Raw genomic sequence first — 22,285 nt, 5'->3', positions numbered from 1 at the left:
GGCTCCCGAGGACAGCGTTATATCGGGGTAGAGGGGTATGTCAGTTTCAGATGGGTGTGTTTCTAGGCATTAAAGGAAACATGAAGATTTCGGTCCTCTTTTTTGCCTTTCCCATCTCCCCTTCAAGCTCAGGTCTCCCCTATCATAAACAGAGCTTTCGCTCATTGACGGACAGGCCAGAACGGGCTAAATTCAACACTAGTGAAGTCCATGGAATTGCATTTGCTTACAACAAGTCAAGATCTGGCCCCCTGTGACTGGAAGAGACCAGCCTCAGAGCCAAAGGGCTCGTCGCTCCAAGAAGAGGCTATGATAATTAAAACAAAATCAGTTAGTTCCTACAAGTATCTTATTTAAAGTGGGGTTTTCATTTTCAAAGATTGGGAAGCAGGGAAAATAATGTGTGTTGCAGTAGCACGTCAGAGCCCCAGTCACCGACTAGGACACCATTGTGCCAGGTACTGTACAAACAGAACAAAAAGATTGCCCCTGCCTCAAAGAGCTGATAAAAAGACACTCTAGACTTGCATTCCCATAGTGGCTTATTCTGAATTTCCAAAGGGAACAGTCATTGTCTCCCAAACTGGATAGCATGTGGGGGGGAGGGGGAAATGAATAAGCGACTGAAGTAAGTTCATGAAAAGTTTCCAAATACCACCTCAGCAGTGTAAAAGCGCCCAATCCACCGTGTGAAGCGAAGAACAACATTTCAAAAGTGACAACAATTGTAACTACTGTAGTGCATAGCAAATGAAACGGACATGTATCGTAACGGCTTCCAGAGGTACTCACACAATAATGTATCTGAAGATTCTCTTCAATATCATCATACTCATAATCTAGAACTGCCTGCAAACTCCTAAAGGAAAAAAAAAAAAGAGAGACCAAAATATACTTATAAGTTGTTAGATGACAGACCACGTGATAAATTACCCTGCATTGCGAGTAGTGAAATCTCAACCATTTATTATTGATTTGTAATAACTATGAGCCATTATGTTTAATGTACAATTAAAAAATCAATTGATTGTTTGTAGATTAAATTATGCTAACCATAGTAGCAAATACTATAGTTAAACATATTTCCAGTCGCAAGCAACAAAAAATAGTAAATTCTGCATTTATGGGTAGAAGGACTGGATACACATCAAGGACAAGAGCCACCATGAGAAGTTTTGGGCTCAAAAACCAGTAGAAAATCTACACCCACTTCCCCCATCTCTGCTACCGTATCTGCCACAGAGTTCCGTCCTTCTCATCAATCTCTGTCTCCCTTCCCTCCTGCAGGTCAAGCCGGGAATTTTTTGTTTTCTCAATATCTGTCCAGGAAAAACCTGTATCTCAAGGCTGGTTGTCCCATAAAACATATGGTATTTCAACTTCTTAGAAGTCAAAATGAGTTCTATGTTATAAACCATAAGTTGTTTTGCATGCAACCAGCACTTGTATGTATGTTTTATTGTCCAGCACAATTACTAGTAACTGTAGTTTGTCTTTTTTTATTTATTTTTTCTTAACACTGAATCGCTGGGCTTTGATGACAACACAAGCTATTCAGGCTTTGCTCTTTTAGTTATGCTGACATCCTCACAACAGCCAATGTATGTGGTATGCTGTATTTCACAGCTGCCTGTGCTACATTCTCTCCTTCTGTTCCAAACAGACAGCAGATAAGACGTAAGGTAGGACAGGGTGTGCAGCTGTCTGACAGATCTTTACCGTTAGGGCTTTGTGTGGCTCAAGGTGCTACTGATTCCCTAAAAAAAATGGATCCAGATGTACTCAACAATGCATCTCCTCCTGTTACAATGCATGGCCTTAATCCCCACATCAAATCACAACCAACAGAAAGGTACTACAAAAATAGGCAAAACCAGACAGACAGCCTAGTACGAGGGTGGCCAAAGTGTGGAATGCTACAGAGTGGGTCATAGCAGCCCTCATTCTTAATGTGGGCCCAGAGAGTGGCGATGACGAGACTGCAGATAAAACTCAATTTGATCAAGACTGCAATCCGCTCTATTTTAAGAGCAACACTGCTGCTGGCAAATTATTGCCAACACGAGCCTCACAAAGGCAGCTTGCATGACCCTGACACAGAACTCACGCACAGAAAAATAATAGAACATTTGCTACTCTTATGCTTCCACCTATCTATGTTCTTACATAGCCCCCACTTTAACCTCAGTACCTGAATACCTCACATATATTAGCCAATTTATCCTCACAACCCCTTGGTAGGGAAATGTTAATCCCATTTTACAGACATGAAACTGAGACAGAGGATTTAAGTGACTTGCCCAAAGTCACACACAGGAAATCAGTGGGAGAGCTGGAAACGGGACCCTGCCTCAAGTCCCAGGTCAGTGTCCGAACCACAAGACTATTCTTCCTTCCGCCACTCTACAGACAATATAGTGAATGTCAACAAACTATCCAGCCCGTTCATATACATGTGGGTACATGCACAAACTCCTTTAGAGATCCAGCTGGAACCAATAGCTGAAATCACTTACTTCCCTACTACAGGACTCAGCTCTTTCAAATCTTCGAGGGAAGGCTTCTTATCCAGAAGTTTCTTAAAAATAGCGAGTGGGAAAGGGATGAAGGCAATGATCCGGTTGAACAGGGACAGCCCACACAGGATCCCAAAGAGGAAATACTTTTTCTTCTCTACCGAAGGCTGAAAAAAGCCAAGTGTTGAAATATTATAACTGGAGAACCAAGTAAGTAGTAGGTCATGATGGAACAAAAAACAAACAAACAAGCCAGAACGGAGAGATCAGAAAGACAACATTTACATACATCTTTTGGTTCATTTTTGAGCCCTAAAAAGGTTAATTACAGAATTTTTTATACTAGTTGGATCACGTCAAGGTCAATCGATGCAAAATTTAACTCCCTCTGCAAATTTTTTAAACATTTTTGTTCTGGTAATTAAGAAAAAGCAAAATCAGCAAAAACAGAACCTATCAGTCATTTAAGAAGAGCTGAAATTATGTTTAAAGAAACCCCACCAGAACCTTCTGATGTTCCCCAAGGCTCCAACCCTGCTCCATTCAAGTCAATGGCAAAACTCCCACTGAAAAAAAAAATGGGAGTAGGACAGAGTCCTAAGTAGTGGTGACACTTGGAATAAGAGGTCTGCTCCTGTTTTGAAGCCCAGTCCAAGGTCCACTGAAGTTAATGAGACTCTTTAAGGAGGACTGAATCAGGCTACTGATAAAGACAGGGCATTTGGCAACTTTGGGGCATGCATTAGCCACAGATCTGCCATCAGTGGATTTCATGGACCTCCTGTGTCTCACTGGGAAATGTGTTAGAGGTCTCACTCTGTGCCTCATCTGCAAAGGATAAGAGTCTGTTACAGGCCCACCGAGTACACCTTGGCTCTTTAACTCAAGCTGTAGCAGTTCATGCTTTTAATCCCCGGTGCATCCGCCAAGATGGTGTGTGTCACACTATCATTTCACAGAGTGCAAACCAAAGGCAATTGAGCAAAATTATGTTGAAAAGCCCTCTTTTAGACTTAATTTGCTGCATTAAGTCTTCCCCTTTTTTGTTCACATTCATTTGGAAATTGGGGAGAAGGAATTTACCTTTTTTCTTCCCCCTCCCTGACAAAAATAGATTTTGCTGAGCAATAAAACTCAATTTCACAATGGAGTAAGGACACAGAATTAATTGGGTCACTGCCGTATAAAGTGTACAAAAGCAGCATATGACCCCTTGAAGAGTTGCTACTGGTTGTAGGAATTTAATTGTTTTTGACTATGCTTGTAGTTAGCCTGGGAACACCAGTCATTCAGAATTCTAGAACCATGGAACTGGTCCCCCATCTGACTGCATGCAGCTCACCTGAACTCTCAGAGATGCACTCTGATGATCAGTTACAATTTGTTTACTAATGGAAAGTTTCAGTATAGAGAACAGTAATCCACACACTGCTGTGGTCTGGCTAATTACTGAGGTTAGACAGAGACTATAATCTGAGTGGTTAACATTCCCTAACTTTATTTCTTAGAATTGCCAGACCTGGATCAGAAGTCCCGCTAGTCAGAAGCAGTAAGAACCCCTACAGGAGGCAGAAGTGGCATAATCTGCCTCTCATAAAGATCGCATCCTAATCCCTAATATCTAGAGAATGACGTAAAACATGAGGCATGAGATTTTTATCCCTTTAAAAACTATTATTTGTACTATAACAACTCTGGATAAACTTGTAATCCATATAAATGTCCAGTCCCTTTCTGAATCTAATTAAATTCTTGGCCACAGAGAACGACATAGTCTAATTATCCATTGAATGGAAAATTATTTCCTTCAATACTTTTCAGTTTCGTTGGACGTCTCCTTGTTCTTGTGTTGTGAGACAAAGACAACAAAGCTCATGACTTATCATGTATAGAGCATTCACTGATTTATGTGCTTTAATCATGTCCCCTCCTATTCAGCTCCTTTCTATGGTCAACTAAATCCCAGTCTTTGCAATCTCTCCGCGTACGAGTTTTCCCATGCACCCAATCATTCTCTGAACCCTCTCCAATTCTGCAATATAAAACACCCAGGTGGAACAGACCCTCTCCTCTGGAAAACTGCCCAGCCTTCCAAGACCTCCCCTGCCGACTCCAGCTACTGAGCAGAAGGTAAGGAAGCTTGGAGTCAAAATTGAAATTACTTCCTTTGTCTCTTGACCCTGAATGGCTTGAGCAGATTCTGACTTACGCTGGTAGGAAACCACATTGGGGACGCAGGGTCACAGTACACGAACATCCCATACTGTGGATTCACCATCTCTTCAAATAGGTACAGGAAGAATTCTAACGTCACTCCGCCTGCATCCAGGCCTCTCAACTCCCCTTCAAACTGCACCTGCAGAAACACAGAGAAAGAGGGCTAGTCTTCGTAGCCATTGTTCCAAAGTCATTGCAGACTACTATTCCCCCAGAAACGGAACAATCAACGCCACATTCATCCCTTAGTGCTGCAGTCAAACTACTAAGTGCAGCGTATGCACAGCTTTAGGGCTTGAAATAATCAGCCCTTTCCAAGACCAGAGCAGGAACAACTCTGCAAAGGGATGATTTGGGAAGACTTCATCATTCCTGCTCTTACAAATTGCAATTCTCACCTCTCTTCTGAGCTCTGACTCACCTCGTTTCCCTTCTCTACCTTCTGAAAAATGATGTCCACAACACACTGCTACAGTGCACGTTATGTCTGCTTAGAGACGCACTGCTCTCGTTTTTTCCTCTCAAGATAAGCTGAAGTTGGCTTTTGAACTCGCCAGCCCTCTGAGGTCCCATGACAAAGCAACAGACAAGCCACGCCGAGTCAGCCTGCATTCTAATGAAGAACCACAAGCTGCGGTGTCATACTGATCCAAGGGCAGGAAGTATTAATAGAGAGGGGTAAACATTCACTGTCGTGCAGATGTAAGACCACAACCTTGCAGTAATTGATCTTTGTTAATGGGGGGGATCATATGGTTAAAATCTCAAAACCCTGGTTACAATTTTCAAAGCTGTCGAGGGTAACCAAGCATATAAATCTGCCTAATGCGTTGAAACCGATCCTTGCTAATTGGCTAATTAGACACCTAATGTAGCTAGAGCTGACCAGAAAATGTTTTTTCTTCCATGGAAAATCCTGAGTTTTCATCAAAAACTGAAACTACAATGTTTTTGAGTTTTCACCCAAAAAGTTTTCATTCCCCCACCCCCAACTAAAACATGACATTTCTGTGGAAAGCAGGCAATTTTCAGAAATAATTTCAGGTACTTGAGAGGCAGTTGCAATGGAAATTTTTTCAATCAGCCCTAATTCCAACCAGCTATACAGTTTCTCTCTAATTTCCTTCATATTGCTAAGTAGGAAGAACATGACTGGGCACCATACCAACAACTGCTTTTTCAGGACACTGTCCTCCACCAGACTTAGTTTACGTAAAGTATCTTCAACCAGGTTGCTGCGTTTAACTTGCAGAGGAAAAACAGGGAACTCAGGAAGCTCGCCCTTTCTCAGGAGTTCATTCTGCTTCAGTATGACTTGGGCTTCTACCTTCGCACCCTAAAAAATGAATATATAACTATATTTCCAGCATCTTGCCTGAAAAAAATACTGCACGGATAATGGGTAAAACATTTTTCCCCCTATGTGACAGTTGCCCAGCTCTAACCACTAATTTACTGCATTGCACACCCATTTTCTTTCATTTGAAACAAACTGTGTTAGAAGTAAGTGGTATTCACGTCATACAGCATAATTAGAACTTCTTTTATAAGGAGAGTTAGATAAAAATGTGAATGAACTCCATATCAAAAGAGTCATTTTCCAGGAAAACATGGCAGAAATGACTATGGCAAACCACTGGATTTATGGCTTATTGCAACAATCTATAACCCACTAAACGCTCCCCTGCCCCGCACGGCTCCCATGACTGGAGGGGTGTTAACTGGACACTTCACCTGGTATGGTCCCATGAAATGTGGTAACTGCTCATGCTAAAACTGGCCTCCCTTGTATTTAGCGCTGACACTTTGCATACCTTTCCCCAGAGCTCGGTGTAGCTTGAAAGCTTGTCTCTCTCCCCAGCAGAAGTTGGTCCAATAAAAGCTATTACCTCACCCACCTTGTCTCTCTATGGCAAACCAAAACACCCATTGGTAAAAGAAGACTTAAGTGATGTTTAAAGGAGTCACTTTTGATGGTCAATTGCAAATTCCGTTCTTTGTTACATCAGAATGGCCCCAAATCCTGAAATTCAATCCACAGGGGCAGAGTCCTGAGCCTGGTCAGACCCCATCCCCCACCCCCGGGGAGGCTGAGGGTTCAGAATGCTGACACAGTGTGGCACACTTAATAAGATCTAAATAATTCTCATTTAGGTGGAATTACTCTTCTCCTGTAGGGAAAGCAGGAAGGTGCCGGCTGAGGCTCCAGAAGCCCTTTGTTAAAATTCTGCCACCAAACCACAGGGAAATTAGAACAATTCCCGCCCCCCCCCCCACCACAACTTATAATGGATTAAATTCCACTGAACTGCAGGTGTATTTTCAAATAATTGTCCTGGGAGACAGTGCTCCCAAGCTCCACTGCAAGTTCTTTTCCTCCCTCCCACCCCAATCTAAAACCACACTGCCCCATGTCATGTTACAGAGTCGATCCTGTTAGTATATTATCTGAACAACCAATGCCATTTTCTCCAAGAACAAAATATAAACATCTCCAGCAAAATACTCTAGACTGGCATGTGATAGCACCTGCTGGGTCATGCAAATCCTTTACTTAGGCTATGGCTACACTACAGCTTAAGTCAGTATAAGTTACGTCGCTCAGGGGTGTGAATAAGCCACCCCCATGAGTGACGTAAGTTACATCGACCTAAGTGCTGGTGTGCACAGCGCTATGGACATAGCTACTGCCACTCGTGGGGGCTGGAGTCGTTAAGTCGACGGCAGAGCTCCCTCTCGTCGGCATAAGACTCTGCACTAGCAGCACTACAGCTGCACCACTGTCAGTGCTGTAGTTTAGTCACAGCCTTGGTTTGGGGGGGAAAAAAAGTGAATAGATTCTAAGTCCTTCACTTCAGCACATGCTCCTGGGGTTGAAACACCACAGTAGATTTGTGGTGCACAAAAAACAAACAAACCTAGACTGTTTCTCACAGTATACAGAGACCGGATCATACCTCTTGCATGAAAATTGAATCAAAGTGGAACACTTGAGTCTTGGAAAGCAAGTTGAAGACAAAAGGGAAACGGCAGAATATGACGGGAACGTCGTCTTCATGACACGAATTCTACCAATGAGAATGGTACATATCTTTTGAATACTTAAAAATAAAACAGGTAAGTCCCAGTTTCCGCACTCTTAACTCATTGATTCCCTCTCTTCCCTGCCCCCACACACAAAGAAGTGGCACTGCAAGGCTGCAATCTCCTTCCCCTTCTTGCCTGGGAGACAATTCTAACAGTCTCTCTACCCCTTTGGATTAGCTGCTGTGCATCACGTGCAGGTCCTGGGGCCCATTTCCCCCACCAACCAGGTACTGCAACCAAACCCAGACTTAAAAATCAAAACACAGCTACAATATGGAGTTAATATTAAGGTTAGACATTTCTGAGGTAGGCGACAGGGTGTAGTGGTTATGACGCTGGACTGGGAGTCAGGAAACCAAGGTGCTATTCCTGGTTCCGTCACTGACCTACTGGGAAAGTCACTTCAAAGCTCTGTGCCTCTATTTCCCCTCCCATGGTTGTGTGTGTTTCTCTATTTAGACTGTGAGCTCTTCTGGGCAGATGCGGTCTCTTGCTTATCAGCTGTTCAGAGCCAGGCCCAATCTGGCCCTCATCTCAGCTGCAGATGCTAGGTGCTACACTAATAAGGAGCAACTGCTGTCTTTCAACCATCCACTGTCCTTAGAAACTCTGGAATAACCAGGAGACGGTACAATGTCATACTTACAGCTGTAGCTTGCCATGAGCGCCACCTCCCTACGTCGGTTGGAAGGATAAATGTTCCGGAGATTTCATCTATGTAAAAATTGCTTAACTGTAGTGTGTAGTTAGCCTTCCTGTTTGCCTTGAAATGGAATAAAATTTGGGTTAAGATGCACGTGTTGGCTTAGAACCAGTGACGATTCTCTATGCATTTATTCAGACTACACATGCTTACCCTGTACAGCTTTTCAAGCACTTCTAGGAGCGGTTTGGTGTCCCGGCAACGGGGAGTGGCGTAAAATGGCAGCTGAGATACTACAGCCTTTTTGAACATCTGTACCACAGTGTCCAAAAAGGATGCTGACAACGACATCCAGCATTTTTCTGAAATATGAGGGGAAAATATTCATGTAAATGAAACTCCCCTGCCAAAAAACCAACGAAAAAAAAAATCTCTAAAGAAACACACACATCCCAGCCTTCCTCCATGTAGGGATATTAAGGAAGGTTTATATTAAACATGGTTTATATGAGAAATGATTTATTGATTTATTGTTAATTAATACTTTATAACTTAAGGTTTATGTTAGAAGTAAATTTGTGATTCCCAACATTTAGCTTCTAACCTGCAAGCCACCAGCTGTGTCTGTGTAAAGCCTGCTCAAAGAGATACTTGGTATAAAACTTGTTAAGCTCAAAGAAATACTTTGTATAAAACTTGTTAAACATTAATTATCTCTAAGTAAGCCAAAACAGTAGCTGTTATAGTGTATAGATAGAGACCCCCACCATCTGTAAGTTTTCATCTCACTTTATCTTTGCTTGTTAAAAGACAGGGAGTCTCACATAAATTGGTAACACCCCAAAAGGTAAAGAGACAGTGAAATAGATGTGATTAAGATAGAGAATGTATGTGAATGCATGCCTAGTTTAAATAATGAATGAATGGTTAGGGAGTTACCAGTCTGAAGAATTCAGTGTTGGCTGAAGAAGGTGTCAAGTGGGATCAACCAGATGACCCCCACCACCTCAAAGGAAGGAAAAACAAGTATCTGAGGGCTTGGCTACACTTACGGTTTGCAGCGCTGGTAGTTTGCAGCGCTGGTCATCCAGCTGTATAGGAGCAGCGCTGGTGTGTGGCCACACTCACAGCTACCAGCGCTGGTGTGTGGCCACATTTGCAGCATTTCCAGCGCTGTTGGGAGTGATGCATTATGGGCAGCTATCCCAGGATTCAAGTGGCCGCAACGTGCTTTTCAAAAGAGGGGGGTGGAGTGGGCTCTAGTGTGACAGGGAGCGGGGGGAGAGAGAGAGTGGATTTTTGGAGCCAACACTGTGTGTTAGCTTCCTGACTTGAAAAATCAGAACATTTTTCCGACCCTTAGTCTTAACTCTTAATTGCAAACAGCCTGCAGGCAACAGGACTCCCCCACTGTTTCCCTGCCTGCCTCTATTTGATTGTTTACAGCCAGGTACAGATGATCACACAGCAAACAGGAGCTTTGTTTGTTTTTTAGATAGCAGCAGCGGCAACGGAGGAGCTCCACAGAGCTCGTTCACAACAGGGAGGAGGATCTCATTTGATTGTTCACAGATTGATCACAGCAAACAGGAGCTGATAAACAGCTCCGGTAGAAACGGAGCTCGGAGCTCCGGAGGTTCACAACAAAACAAAGAGAGGCTGCATAACAAAACAAAGGGAGTAATTTAGTTAAAAGCATTCTGGGATATTTCCTTATTCCCTGGAGGCCAATAAAAGCGCTAGTGTGTGTCCACACTTGATGAGCAGCGCTGGATCACCAGCGCTGCAATCGCTACACCCCAACCCGGCCAGGTGTACAGCCAGCGCTGCAGCCAGGGAGTTGCAGCGCTGGATGTGCCTTGCAGGTGTGGACGGTTACTAATTGCAGCGCTGGAAAGCCTCTACCAGCGCTGCAACTTGCAAGTGTAGCCAAGCCCCGACAGAATGGAGCCAGCCATCTGCTGATTGATTTAGCAACAGCAGAATGAAGCAACTCCTATCAACTAACATAGGGAAAAATCCCTATAAAACTGGACTCTAAAGAATAAGGACTTTGAGTCTATGGTTCTGCCGCCAGCCTCCAGGAGCATCAGATGCATCTGACACAGACTCGGCTCCATCCTCATGACCAAGATACCTGGCCAGTAACTTGGCATGAGCAACATCTAGGCTGGTAACTATAACATCTATACAGAACCTGAATGAATGATTGTGTGAATGAATATATGTGTGTGTGTATAAGAAATAAGTAGTAAAACAACGTTGTTTACTGTTGTCTTTTGTTTTATTATGGTATTTACAATAAATGTGGCATCTTTGCCTTATCCCTTTTAATAAGATCCTGCTGGTTTTTATTATATTGGTACAACATCCACAAACACACCTTTCAGCTTGCATTCTTATGAATGATACATGATTCAAAGTGTTTTTTAATGCAACATGGTTTTGGAGGGAAACAATGCAGCCACTAAATGCAATCAGACACCATACTTCAGCTATTTACACCCACTCATATAAAACACACATACAGAACAACAGCAGATGAGAGAAACACCAAGCCTAAACGTGAACTTATGACCACTCCAGACCAATAAACAGTCAGAGTTCAAGGGTAATTTTCCTAGCCCATCAAAGGCTCTTGTCACCCCTCTCTGAGTCCCTCTCCACTGGCTCCCTCTATTGTTTCAAACATATGTTTCTTGTCCTTAATTTCAAGGCCCTTCACAATCTATCCCTACCCTACCCTCTCATTCAGTATCAAAAGGTTGAGTCCTGCCTCCAAATGGACCATGATGCCAGCCTCCACTGTCCACTTGTTAAACTTTCAAACAAGCACCTTCATGTTTCTCCCACGCTGCCCCGAAAGCTTGGGAGTGCTTACCATAAACATCCACACAGCTACCTCATTACCCTCCTTCAAAACCCCACTGCCAAGATGCCAATCAATCCCTGACAACAACTGGGCTACTGGTGTGCTGATACCACTGCCTATCACGCTGATCAATACTATCTCATTGTTTCCTATGCTCTCCAGTCTGTCTGTGTCCACCTAATTTATCTGGTCTTATAATTAGATTGTAAGCTCTCTGGCGCAGTGACTGTCTTTTTGTTCTGTGCGTACAGTGCCCCAGGGACCAGGAGCTTCTGGGTCTAAGATTTCTAGGCCTGGTAGTACAAACAACAACAAGAAAGGGAGCCCACTGGTTGTTTAGGATGAAGGTGGAGATATATGGTCTGTGAGTTGTGGAAGAGATGCACATGAAATTGAGAAGAGGAGCTGAGGAGTACAGTGTAGATGGAGTGTAGAATATTTTATTTCCTTGCTTTTTAGGGTTTGCATTGATTGACTGTATAGTCTAGCACCTTTGGATCTAACAAAAATTGTGTGAGAGAATAAATCTCTCTCACACACACGTCATATAAAGATTTTGGGAAAGCAGCACTATCCACAAGTAGTGAAGTGAAGAGGCAAAAGTTATCACTGTGTATGTTTGCACCAGTATGTTAACCAGGTCCTAAATGAAGTCGTTTTAAAATGTGTGCTGCAGTTACCATCTCGGGCAGTGGCTTCTCCTCATGCTCAAAGTGAAAGAACCTTACCCAGTATGTTTGAGGAACGGTCACTCATGCTATTAATGGCCTGCGCAAGTCGCATAACAAAAGGTTCCAAGTTCTGTTCTTTGTACATCACAGAGCATTCTGGCAGGAGTAGGAAAATAGACAAAGCCTCACGATGAGGAGAACGCAGTGGAAGACCAGGAATCAGATCCGCCATCAGATAGTAATTTATCTGTATGCAATAAAATAAAATAAAATAAAGGTGGAGGAGAGAAAGCACTCAGAGAATGATTTGCAGTGCCATGTACGGCCAATACTTTCTACCTGGCATAATGCTGGACTTGAAACTTTGCAGAAGAGTTTTGTATGTAGAGTTTAAAGCATTCAGTGCAGTCAGAGTTCAGATGTAGTTAAAATAAAAAATAATCTGTTATAAAATAATAATAATAATAGGAGATATACCAATCTCCTAGAACTGAAAGGGACCTTGAAAGGTCATCCCAAATGCCTAAACTATCCAAATTATTTGGAATTTGTGCTGCTGCTCTGTTTCTTGTCTACCCCCCAATTACAAAGTCACGGCGTTAAAAGACAGAAATACTTTTGACATTATGCCACACGCGAGGCGATTTAGACGTGGGATAAAGAGTTGTCCCCGTCCTCTCATATACTTGCCAGCTACCTCTTTTTTATGTTTAAAAACAATTCCTCATACTTGGGAGGTGAAGACTTTGGGAGATGAGAGGTTTAGGGAAATTAACGGCCTATCAGGAGAGTCCATGTGTTAGCATATCCAAGTGCAACGCATCACTGCACAGGGAGCAGTTTGGATCTTACGCTTGTCCTGAGCAGCTCTGGCAGATAGCAATACAGACCCTGCATGTCTTCCCCAAACACACACAGAAAAATTCCCTTGCAAGTTAATTCATTAACAAATTAATCAGTAGCAACCGGTGTGATGAAGTGGGAATTTACTTAATGTTTTGTAGGAATACTGTGTGTGCCTCAGTTTCCCCTATATGTTGCAAAAGTATCTAGGTGGTGGGACAAGGGTGGGTGATCGTTCAGAGACCCTAGAGGGCAGCTGTGACTGCCGCCTAGCACCCTGGGCCCAGACAATGGATAGACACTCTGTGTCCTGGCAACTGATAGCCGGGCCCCACGCTCTGCAAGACCTGGAAACAGATCAAAAGACGGAGGAGGGGCAACTGGACATGACGGAGGGTGGGCTGCGGGAAGCGAGTCACTCTCCTGGTTTGGAACATGGGGGGAGAGCCCAGGGTTCTACGGCTCCCCAAAATGGACTTTGCTGAATCTTCCTACTTTCTGTGCTAAGAAGATCTGTTCTGTGCTGTGTTCCAGATGACTAAGAAACCCTTCTGTTTACGACGCTGGCTGAGAGTCATTGCTGACTGCGAAGTTGGGGATGCATGGCCCCTGACGGTGTGTGGAAGGCTTTCCCAGGTCCCCTAGTCACTGCAGGGAGCTCACAGCATGAAATGGGTGCTGAGCACTGCAAGATCAGACACAGGAGATGCTGAAGCCAAGGAGTTGTGCTCTCGTGAGTGTGCACCCTGCGGGGTGTCATGCTACAAGAGGGTCCTGTCTCAACTTCATTCAGAGCAATTCCAGAGTACTGAGCCTGTGCACCCCGACGCCCTGTTAAATTAAGTTATACCCTGAGTGTAATTTGCACAAAAACTTGCAAGATCTTTTACCTGGTTAACAATCCACTCGTTTTTGGTTAGCTCATCAAATACGTCCCTTGCCTTTTGTAGATCAACACCAATACAATTTGCTTCCAACGCAGAGCTGAAGTGATTAGGAAAAATATACATCTCATTTTATACAATAAAGGAGGAATATACCTGCAATATACCCCAATGGATACATTTTGGTCTCAGGGTTGTTGTTCTTTTAAAATCTTTTCTGGAAAACGCTCTTTCCCCTTTAGCAAGTACTGATTTTTAACAGGTTCTTCTTCAGAATTTAGTGCTGTGCAATGTGCTAAACTGACAGCCCTAGAAACTGACTCTCTCTGCTAATCTACAGGATAGAGAGTGGTAATGCAAGCTTCCCCCAATGCTCAGTCAGCGTGCCTCGACCAAGCATCACCTGTCAGGTGGAAAGGGACAGCTGAGGATTTGTGCCCATTCAATCCCTGGTCACTCTGCTGAGACTGTTAAATAAAGAGGGCCAGTTCCAGCTGTGACATGGACAAGGGTCCACTGTCTGGGAAGTGACCTAGGACTACCCACTCAGGTCACACTGCCACCAAACAGCCCACGTGTCAGTCACTATTTTAATGAGCTGGATTTGAACCAGTGACGCTGTAGGCTCACAACACAATACCAACCCTGTCCCCTAAATCAGCAAAAATGATATCAGACACCTGTGGGTTGTTTTTTTTTTTAATATAAACAAGCTTAGAATTGCTGTAGCTCTGTAACAAGCCCCGAAGGATTGTTGTTTAGCCTTCGAGCTGTAGAACTGCGAAGTGAAGTGAAAGAGTACGAGAACACATCTTAGCTCAGCCGGCAGCTTCTTTCTGCAATTCTTATTCAGGTCTTTTAAAATGAAAGCCTTAGGAAACTCAGGTAAATTCCAAGGGCTAGATCCGCCCTGCCCAGGGTGAAGGAGTGGGAAGAGGGGAAAGGGAGCATTTTCCAACACACCCCTAAGCACACTCACAAACGAATGCTGAGGAGGCCAAACAGTAGACTGGCCAGCTGACAAGCATGGTCTGGCTGGCTAGGGGTATGGCTGGGTCTCTGGCTGCCTAGTGCATATACTGCAGTGTGTAGCATATGCTAGAATGGGTGCTGGGGATTCAGCGTGTTGAATAGTGTTCCTTTGTTAAAGTAGCAGCAGAGTATCACAACTGCATGATCCCTCTTTGCTACCTGGCACCTTCTTGTCCCACAGCAACATGACGGTTATTCAAACTTAAAAATGGCTGATACCGCTCTGCTTTAACTCCCTTGCCACCCCTACGCCCGGCAGGTACATCTTCTGGAAATGGGCATAAGGTTTTGTCTTCATAATTTAGTTGACTTACAATTTTAGCTTCTTGTTTAAACTTTGCAAAGAATGGCATTGAAAATATCACTTACCTGGGTTTTAAAAAACTTGCACTTAAACAAGCGGGAGAAGAAAATATCACGGCTATTTCCCTACAAAAGGCACAATAATACAAGAAAGTAGGCATTAAACAACTATCCCACCTACTAGGTCAATATATTAGCGCTCAGACATTTACAAGACTGAATCTTAAGCAATTACTCTGTTATTTTAGCTATTAAAAGAGCACGTTTGTTTCTGTCTTATTTGCATGATGAATTTTCTACTGCCAAAAGATGCTCTCTTAAGATATGTCATTTAGAGGAAGATAATGTTTGCTGCAGGATTTTTATTCTCTCTCAGGGCCTGATCTAAAACCCAGTGAAGACAGTCTTTCCATTAACTTCAACCGGTTTTGCATCAGGCCTTTAGAATTTAATCTGACTCCAAATGAAATGAGAGGGTGTCTTTCCAGTCAGTTAAGGGTCTGCTTCAATTCCCATTTAGCAGCAAACAGGTCTCTGATGATTCAATGAAAAACAATGAAAGAATTGAGTTCAGGAACAGTGTTTAAGTCAGGGCTGGTTGTCATCAAAGAGCGTTCATACAAGGCTGGCTAAATTGTAGGATAGCCACGTTATAGGCTAGCTATGGGCCTAGTAGCTTCAGTAAAGGCAGTAAAACAGACCCTACTTTTGTTTAAAGTTTATGAATAAACATCGACTATAGACATCGACTATAAAGATGTCTAAAGACAAGTCTTCATATCCCATAATGTAGAAAAGTGGTAGACAGGAACCTTTTAGCCTCCTGGGATTCATCAGTGCCAACTGTCACTGCCATCCATTTATCTATCAACGTCCTGTCAAGCCTGCTAATCTTCTGCAGGGTATCTGCGGGAGAGATCCCACGTGCATGCTCAAGATCCTTAAATAAAACCAAAAAGCAAAGATACAACAATAAAAGATTAAGTTCAGTAAATGCATATGATTGTATATAAAATTATAAACCACCACTGCAAACAGGCTTTTTACAAAGCAATTGATCAAATCTGCTCCCACTTTTGCTCAAAACTGAAGACCCTGAATTTGCATTAGGCAGGTAAATGCAACAGGCAACGTGGAGAAACTACCAGGTCGCTAATCTTGTGATACTCTTCATGACATTAAAGTAGATTTATTTTATGTGGAAGGCTATAAAGTAAAAAGGCAAAACAAGATGCGAGTACTACCATGATAACCCTGGTTCTTCCCAAATTGAAAAGAAAATTTGTGTTTTTATTTACATCAGGGGTCGGCAGCCTTTCAGAAGTGGTACGCCAAGTCTTCATTTATTCACTCTAATTTAAGGTTTCACGTGCCAGTAATACATTTTAACGTTTTTAGAAGGTCTCTTTCTATAAGTCTATAATATATAACTAAACTATTGTTGTATGTAAAGTAAATAAGGTTTTTAAAATGTTTAAGAAGCTTCATTTAAAATTAAATTAAAATGCAGAGCACCCTGGACCGGTGGCCAGGACCCATGCAGTGTAAGTGCCACTGTAAATGAGCTTGCGTGTCGCCTTTGGCATGCATGCCATAGGTTGCCTACCCCTGATTTACACTTTGTAACATACTGGGAGGACAAACAATAAACATGTGCAATTCTCTTGGCTTGGATTCTGAAGCAGAAGAAGGAGATCATCATTACTAACCCTTAGAGATGGGACCAAACTGTACCTAGGATCCCTCACAACTTAATTTTAGCTCCTGAAGGTCACCAATTTTCCTCTTCACAGTATCCCTTATCATCTATCCAACAGTTAGTAAAATGAAAAAGGACACAGGTTAAGGTATATTGTAGTAACAGTCTGAAAGCTCCTGCATTGATTCTCTATGCCAACCAGTTCTTTGAGATAGCAACCAATTCTAAAACCAGGCTCCCATTGCAGTCAATGAGAGTTTTGCTATTGACCTCCATATGAACCAGCCCTAGAATAATCTGCACACAATTCTAGAGAGGAAGAAGGGTCAGTACAGGAAGAGAGCCACTAACTAGGTTTTGAAGATTAAAATTGTTAAATTTGGGGTGGGAAGAGGAGTTAGGGGACCACATAGTTTCCTACCAACCGCTGTGGGTCTCCAGATTCGCTTTGTATTTATGGATTACACTTTCTGGAGATTAAAGTGAACTGCTTGAGAAATCCTTGAGCTGATGACTGGAGGATCTTCTCTGCTCAGCTGGCTCTCCAAGCCTGAACCAGGCAATAAAGATACATGAGCTGTGTTCTAACTACTAAATGAAAACTTCCAGTCTCGCCTGGACCTCCTCCTGCTCCAACAACCATCACTTAGTTCCAAACTATTTCATTCAGCAGACTACCAGGAAGGGCTTTGTGATGACTTATGGTTAACAGAGCATCCATGGAGAACCACTATTCTCCACCAAAGGGCTCAAAGCCATAAATCATCACTAGTCTATTGCTATGGTTAATTAATGTTTTTACAGAACGCTGAAGATGTAAAAGCTCAGTATAAATACCAAATATTATCATCAGCCCATACTGCAGCTCTTCAACCTCAACTTCCTCCTTGCGATATTATGGTCAGAATTATACCCACCACTGTAACTCTGTTCTTTCTACCGTTCTGTGTGTGCTAGGTTAACACTGGGTGATTTACTCTTGCAACACAAACTTGTTACATATTTCCTTTAAAAACAACATTGGCTCATATACTTGAGTATATTTAAGGAATGGATTTTCCTTTCTTAAAACACTGTGTCAGATCCTCATGCCAAATCAACGAAGTTTCATTGAAATCAATGCAGTGACCACCATTGACAGCAGCTGAGGATCTGGCCCATAACATTTGATTTTAGAAAAAAGTTACTAAGAGCAAATATTAAAGTTGCATAATACTTCCCATAAAAAAGTAGTAAGAATCTTAATTAAGACCTCTAATGCCTTCATAGTTTACAGCCAGCAAAACTGAAACTTCACAAGGGTATGAACTTGGGGTCAGGGAGGTGTCTGTTGTGGGCCCCATGTAAATCTGTTCAGATTTGGCTGAGTTATAAACTGGATATTACCATTTTCTCCTCTGTGTTTTGCTAACTATTGCTTGTTCCTGGCAAAAACTGCTGCCATGTTATTGCTTCCAACCCGTTCTCCATAAACACGACATATCTACTTTAAAATAAATAAAGCTTAAATTTGCTAACATGCTAGTGACACACTGCTTGCAATTCCGCCCACTATCATTGAAACAAATGAGTTAAATGAAATCTACAAGACGGGATATCACTACCTGGGACTGAAGAGTACTGACGAAGTTGACATACGTTCCAGCAAAAATCATTTTCACTTGGACGCCCGACAGATCTACAAGAATATGAATCAGATCAATCCCAAATCCTCAATTTCTACTGCTGCTATTTATGCTGCTACTTTGTTCTCTTGGGCCTTAGGCACTGACCCACAGCCCACTGAAGCCAGTGCAAGTCCTTCTATTGACTTCAATGGGGTTTTGGATCTGGCCTCAGACCTGCAAGTTGCTAAATGCCCACAGCTCCCATTAAAGTCAAGAGAATGGAGAGGGCTAAGAAATGCCCAGAAGCTGCTCAGCATGTTACAGAACTGGACCCTGGGAGATGTTATAGAAAAATACAGACAAGAGGCACAACATTTTACTCCCCCATATACTTTCATCGTATATTCTCTGTTTCTTGGAAATAATTACATGACAGTTATATTCCAGTGAGGGTATCACCTGTTTCTTCGTAGCCCATGTTCGTGTTAGATTTATGGCAGGAAGCATGAGGGCTTTATATTCCTTCTAAATATAGATATTCTCATATCATCTAATATTACTGGTGCTGTTTTTGTTATTTAAGGAAATGTCAAATCCTTTTTTAAATCCAATTAAAGGTCTTGACCTCAGTTATCTCTTATGGCAAGGAGTTCCATGGATTCATTACACATTGTGTAAAAACAAACATCTTTCCACTTATAATCAGTACCGTTAGCTGAAACCAGGCTGCTGATGTCAAAGTTCTGCGTCTGCTCCCCTGGGTTATTGGCTGTTCCATTTTCAATGTGTCTTTGGGGACCACGTCCAAAAGATATAACCTGCCCAGGAGTAGACATGTAGACCAGGGTGTGATAGCTGCCAAAGAGAAGAGAGAACATGTTACAAATCTGTCCCAGAAAACTCTCGGTTCTCCCTTCCAGTCAATAAGGGTCAGCTGATGGTAAAGCAGGGTTATAAAGGCACCTGTAGAAATTCACTAGGATATCTAGTGGTTGGAGCACAGGACTGGGAATGAGACAAGATGGGCTTTATTCTTCACCACTACAGACCGGGTGAGCTTCGGGAAGTCACAGTCCCACTGTAACTCAGTGTTCCTATCTGAAAAGGAGGGTACTACTACTTAGTGACCAAGGCTTATTTGACTTCAGCTTGGCCCTTGATTTGCAAAATCATTTGAGATCAATGAAGAGCAATACATACACTATACATAAATGCCCTGCCTTATTTTATTTCATATTACAGTATGTATCAGACCTCTGAACCCTCTAGAATTTGCTATATAGAGACCATCCACAAAAAAAATCCAGACAGTAGAACTACCTCAGGAGTGTCTAATCTGCATATGCAAGTTGTATTATAATTATACATTAAGAGCCAGCTTTACTGGAATATTCTGAATGCTTTGCATCCCTCCACTGATGCAAAGGAGCAAGAAATCCAGTTTCATGGGCCAGTTACAGCTGGGTTTACAGCTGCTTACTGTTAATGAAGGAATGAGTGCCAAGCAGTCAGAGCATACCATTGAACTTCACCCTAAAACTCTGTTTCTACCGGCTGCTACAAACACCTAATGTGTCCGTGTTCTCACAGAACTGGAGGGTAACTTCTTCACTAACGGCCCCTTTGATTGTAACTGTACAATTTTAGCTTTATATTGAAGCAGTTATTTGCTTTTAATAAGCACACACCTGGTTAAAAAAAATACCCAAAATTGTCTACCTTCCTTTAGAAAACAATTTTGTTTTCCCTTGCAAAATGTGACTATTATGAAAAACATATGAGCTACAGTATACACCTTCCACATGCCAAATGGGAAACTGGACCATCTAGCCATTCGACCTTTTGAGGACCAGGCATCTGGGTTGAAGAGCGATGTCCCAGCTGTCCAGCACTGTCATCTCCAAATGTGAACACACTGCCATCCTGTTGAAACAAAAGCAAAATTTGATTCCCATGGTTATGGGACTTTCACCTCCTATTTTTTTTTAACCCCCTCCAACAAAAAAGAAGAAAACTTGAAGACTGTTGAAAGAAGATGATGCAATCTGGCCATACACAAGTGAAACCAATGAAGGATCATATTCACGGTGGGCATGTAACTAATCCAGTTTGGGCCATCAGCATGGTTTGAACCTGGGATTTCTCATACTAAAAGCATGAACCTGCTGCTTGAAGTACAGGGCTAAGTTCCCTGTATGGAAGAGAGAGCAGATTCATAACCCTCTTGTAAGTAGCAGTCAAAGTAATGGGGTCTCTCACACACACGCACACACTCAGCTCCCCATCCCCCCCAGGGAAAAGCAACCTGCTGAACATATGGACTGGCTGGTTGGAGAACATTTCTATGTCAGAAGTAGTGCAGGGATGTAGCTTTTACTTCATGTGCTTTCCATTTATTTTTGATAATTTTTCAGAAAACAGCTTTTGGTATTAGAAAAAAAATATATTCAATTTCTATTGTCATTAGTAGCCTTTGTCTAGATTTAAAGTAAAAATTTTTAAAAAAATTTCCAAAATACCACCGTTTTCCTACAGAACAAAACCTGTTTACATTTGTCATTACATCTGTTTGTACATATTGGAATAATGGTTAATAACTGTTAATTTTGGGATAAAGAGTAGCTATAAGTGGGGTGTTTCCAACAGCTCTGTTTTGGGAACAAATCTTCTTGAATTATCCATTGATAATGGAGATTTTCATGGTTATATGGTCAGCACTTTGGGCCATATCCTACTTCCTGTCTTCCTCATCTGCGTAGTCCCATCATAGGTTTGAGTAAGATGAGCAGAATTTGGCCCAATCCTACACTCACTGAGGTCAAAGGCAAAGTTTCCATTGAATATAATGGGAGCAAGACTGGGTCCCATAACCTTAAGCTGCCCTTCTTCTGTTTCATGTAAACACTCAACAGGAGTTTCCAATGCCAGAGACTGCAGCAATGTCCAACCTGGACGTCCTTGAGCACATAAACATCCCAGAGACCTCAGTGAAAGTTACAAGGCTGAAGGTCTTTGCACAAGAGTAGCACTGCCCAGATCTTCTAATCCCTCCGACCCCACCCCCAATCAAACAAAGGCCCTTAAGCCTTGCTGTGCCATCATACCAACTAAGCGCGCGCGCCCGCACACACTTATTTTTCGACTGTCATGGCCTGGCTGTCCACCACACAGAAGGATATGGAGCATACCTGGGTGAGCACTGCAGTGTGCTCATCTCCACAGCTGATATAGACCACGCCAATAGTCGTCAGAGCAGCTACCGCATACGGTTTGAAGACTTGCTCTGTTGGAGAAGCACAGATTCCTATAGCATGTGAAATGGCTTCTTTCCTTTCAGAGCACCATCCATCAGATGTTGGGTTACTCTAACCCTGCTTTTTAGCATCTTGCCCGCTGAGATTTCATATCATCTGACCATGATTATTTACAAATATTTAAAAGGGAAGGGGAATTTAAGGGCAAAATGAGATCGTCTGTGCTTTACTCGCCTCGTATTTACATACACACCTACTATAGCATCCACTAGTGTAAGGAATGTAAGTGCTTTGTCTGGTGAGCAGTAGAAACAGAAGAGTTTTTGCTCTAGGCCATGCTGAAGTTGCATTTGAAAGCCATCAACCTGGCTGTAGTTTTTGTCTTTGTTTTGGATTTATAATCCAAACAGATCATAGATTTGGTTCCTGGTGGGAAATCTTACAGGCTGAGCAAGAAGCCCAAAGGGTGCTTGAAGATGCTGGCTTAAACATCCAGACTGCCAAACAAAACAACCCGCCACCCCAAACCTCACATTCCATACAGGTTAAATCTGGCCTAACAGATTCTCTGAAAATAGTGAACCATCAAACTTTCCATCCAGACAGAAATTGCATATTGTTAGCTTGGCCAGAATTTTATGCGTATAATACTATCAC

The 22,285-nt window shown here is 42.5% G+C and overlaps 1 protein-coding gene across 1 annotated transcript in view; it reads right to left on the bottom strand.

The window, feature by feature from the left end:
* The window catches only part of LOC123371604 (probable E3 ubiquitin-protein ligase HERC6), a 40,574-nt gene that overhangs the window by 4,240 nt on the left and 14,049 nt on the right, over window positions 1-22,285 (bottom strand). The window contains exons 5-19 of the mRNA XM_045019366.1: window positions 21,563-21,657; window positions 20,170-20,297; window positions 19,084-19,229; window positions 18,372-18,445; window positions 15,881-16,008; window positions 15,135-15,194; window positions 13,740-13,833; window positions 12,064-12,253; window positions 8,677-8,825; window positions 8,467-8,583; window positions 7,691-7,801; window positions 5,899-6,069; window positions 4,726-4,872; window positions 2,517-2,683; window positions 793-859 (exon numbers count right to left, since the gene is read on the bottom strand). Coding sequence (XP_044875301.1) covers window positions 793-859; window positions 2,517-2,683; window positions 4,726-4,872; window positions 5,899-6,069; window positions 7,691-7,801; window positions 8,467-8,583; window positions 8,677-8,825; window positions 12,064-12,253; window positions 13,740-13,833; window positions 15,135-15,194; window positions 15,881-16,008; window positions 18,372-18,445; window positions 19,084-19,229; window positions 20,170-20,297; window positions 21,563-21,657 — 1,844 coding nt within the window. The remainder of the gene's footprint in view (window positions 1-792; window positions 860-2,516; window positions 2,684-4,725; window positions 4,873-5,898; window positions 6,070-7,690; window positions 7,802-8,466; window positions 8,584-8,676; window positions 8,826-12,063; window positions 12,254-13,739; window positions 13,834-15,134; window positions 15,195-15,880; window positions 16,009-18,371; window positions 18,446-19,083; window positions 19,230-20,169; window positions 20,298-21,562; window positions 21,658-22,285) is intronic.

Source organism: Mauremys mutica, chromosome 5, assembly GCF_020497125.1.
Source record: "Mauremys mutica isolate MM-2020 ecotype Southern chromosome 5, ASM2049712v1, whole genome shotgun sequence".
Classification (NCBI taxonomy): Eukaryota; Metazoa; Chordata; order Testudines; family Geoemydidae; genus Mauremys; species Mauremys mutica.
This window is presented reverse-complemented; position numbering and strand designations above follow the sequence as displayed.